Below are 877 nucleotides of genomic sequence, written 5' to 3'. Positions count from 1 at the left end.
CCTTGTTGGATGTTATGTTAGTCAGTCCTCAGACTATTTATTATTTTCAGTCTGAGGAGAACACAATATAGAGGGAATGATTCGGGCTAAGGAGTTGGGCTTCCTTGGATTCAGTGCCTGACTCCCCCACTTGTTAACTTTCTGACTTTGAAGAATAAAGATATTATAGTCAACATTTTGCTATAAATCATTTATTATAATATCCCTTTAAAATGTTCCCATTGACAAAAAGGATTCTCAGTGATCAGTGAGAGTATTGCAGTCAGTAAAGGATGGGTTTTTAGGTGGGTTCTGGACCCACCTTACTTACCAGTGTTAATTTTTTGTCCTGATCAGGTACAACATTGAGCGGATGCCAGATGATTATGGAGCCCCTCGATTCTAATTTGTAAAAGACAAAATTCCTCAGCTTTCCTTCAACCAAGTTTCTGCATTGCCGGTGTATGAAACATGGTACAGCATGAATTATTCCACTCACCCATTTGCTCTGTTATGAGCTGAGTATGGTTAAAGACACTTTTTGATGTTGTTTTGAAAATGATATTTTTGTATCATTTTAAAATTTGTTGCATCTTTTTATAAATTCGATGACTGCTCACAAATTTGATGGTTGTTGTTTTATATTGATTTACTCAACAAATATTTAAGGTTCCGGTAGGTACTTAATAAGATATGGTCCTACCCTCAAGACACTTACATTATGGTGGGAAAGAGAAACATGTAGGTGAATAAATACAGTAAAATGATGCTAGGATAAAAGTAGGAGGGAGCAGACACATATAGGAGGAAAGAATGATTTCTTTCTACTTGATTGGGATGGGGAGGAAAGGCTAGAGGTAATCATGTTTGAGTTCATCTTTTTTTTTTTTTTAATTTT

General features: G+C 35.6%; 1 protein-coding gene across 1 annotated transcript in view; it reads left to right on the top strand.

The window, feature by feature from the left end:
- The window catches only part of FCF1 (FCF1 rRNA-processing protein), a 26,790-nt gene extending 26,188 nt beyond the window's left edge, over positions 1-602 (top strand). Inside the window, exon 8 of the mRNA XM_019640398.1 lies at positions 337-602. Coding sequence (XP_019495943.1) covers positions 337-385 — 49 coding nt within the window. The 3' untranslated portion in view covers positions 386-602. The remainder of the gene's footprint in view (positions 1-336) is intronic.
- The last annotated feature ends 275 nt before the right edge of the window (positions 603-877 follow it).

Source organism: Hipposideros armiger, unplaced genomic scaffold (assembly GCF_001890085.2).
Source record: "Hipposideros armiger isolate ML-2016 unplaced genomic scaffold, ASM189008v1 scaffold_49, whole genome shotgun sequence".
NCBI lineage: Eukaryota > Metazoa > Chordata > Mammalia > Chiroptera > Hipposideridae > Hipposideros > Hipposideros armiger.
This window is presented reverse-complemented; position numbering and strand designations above follow the sequence as displayed.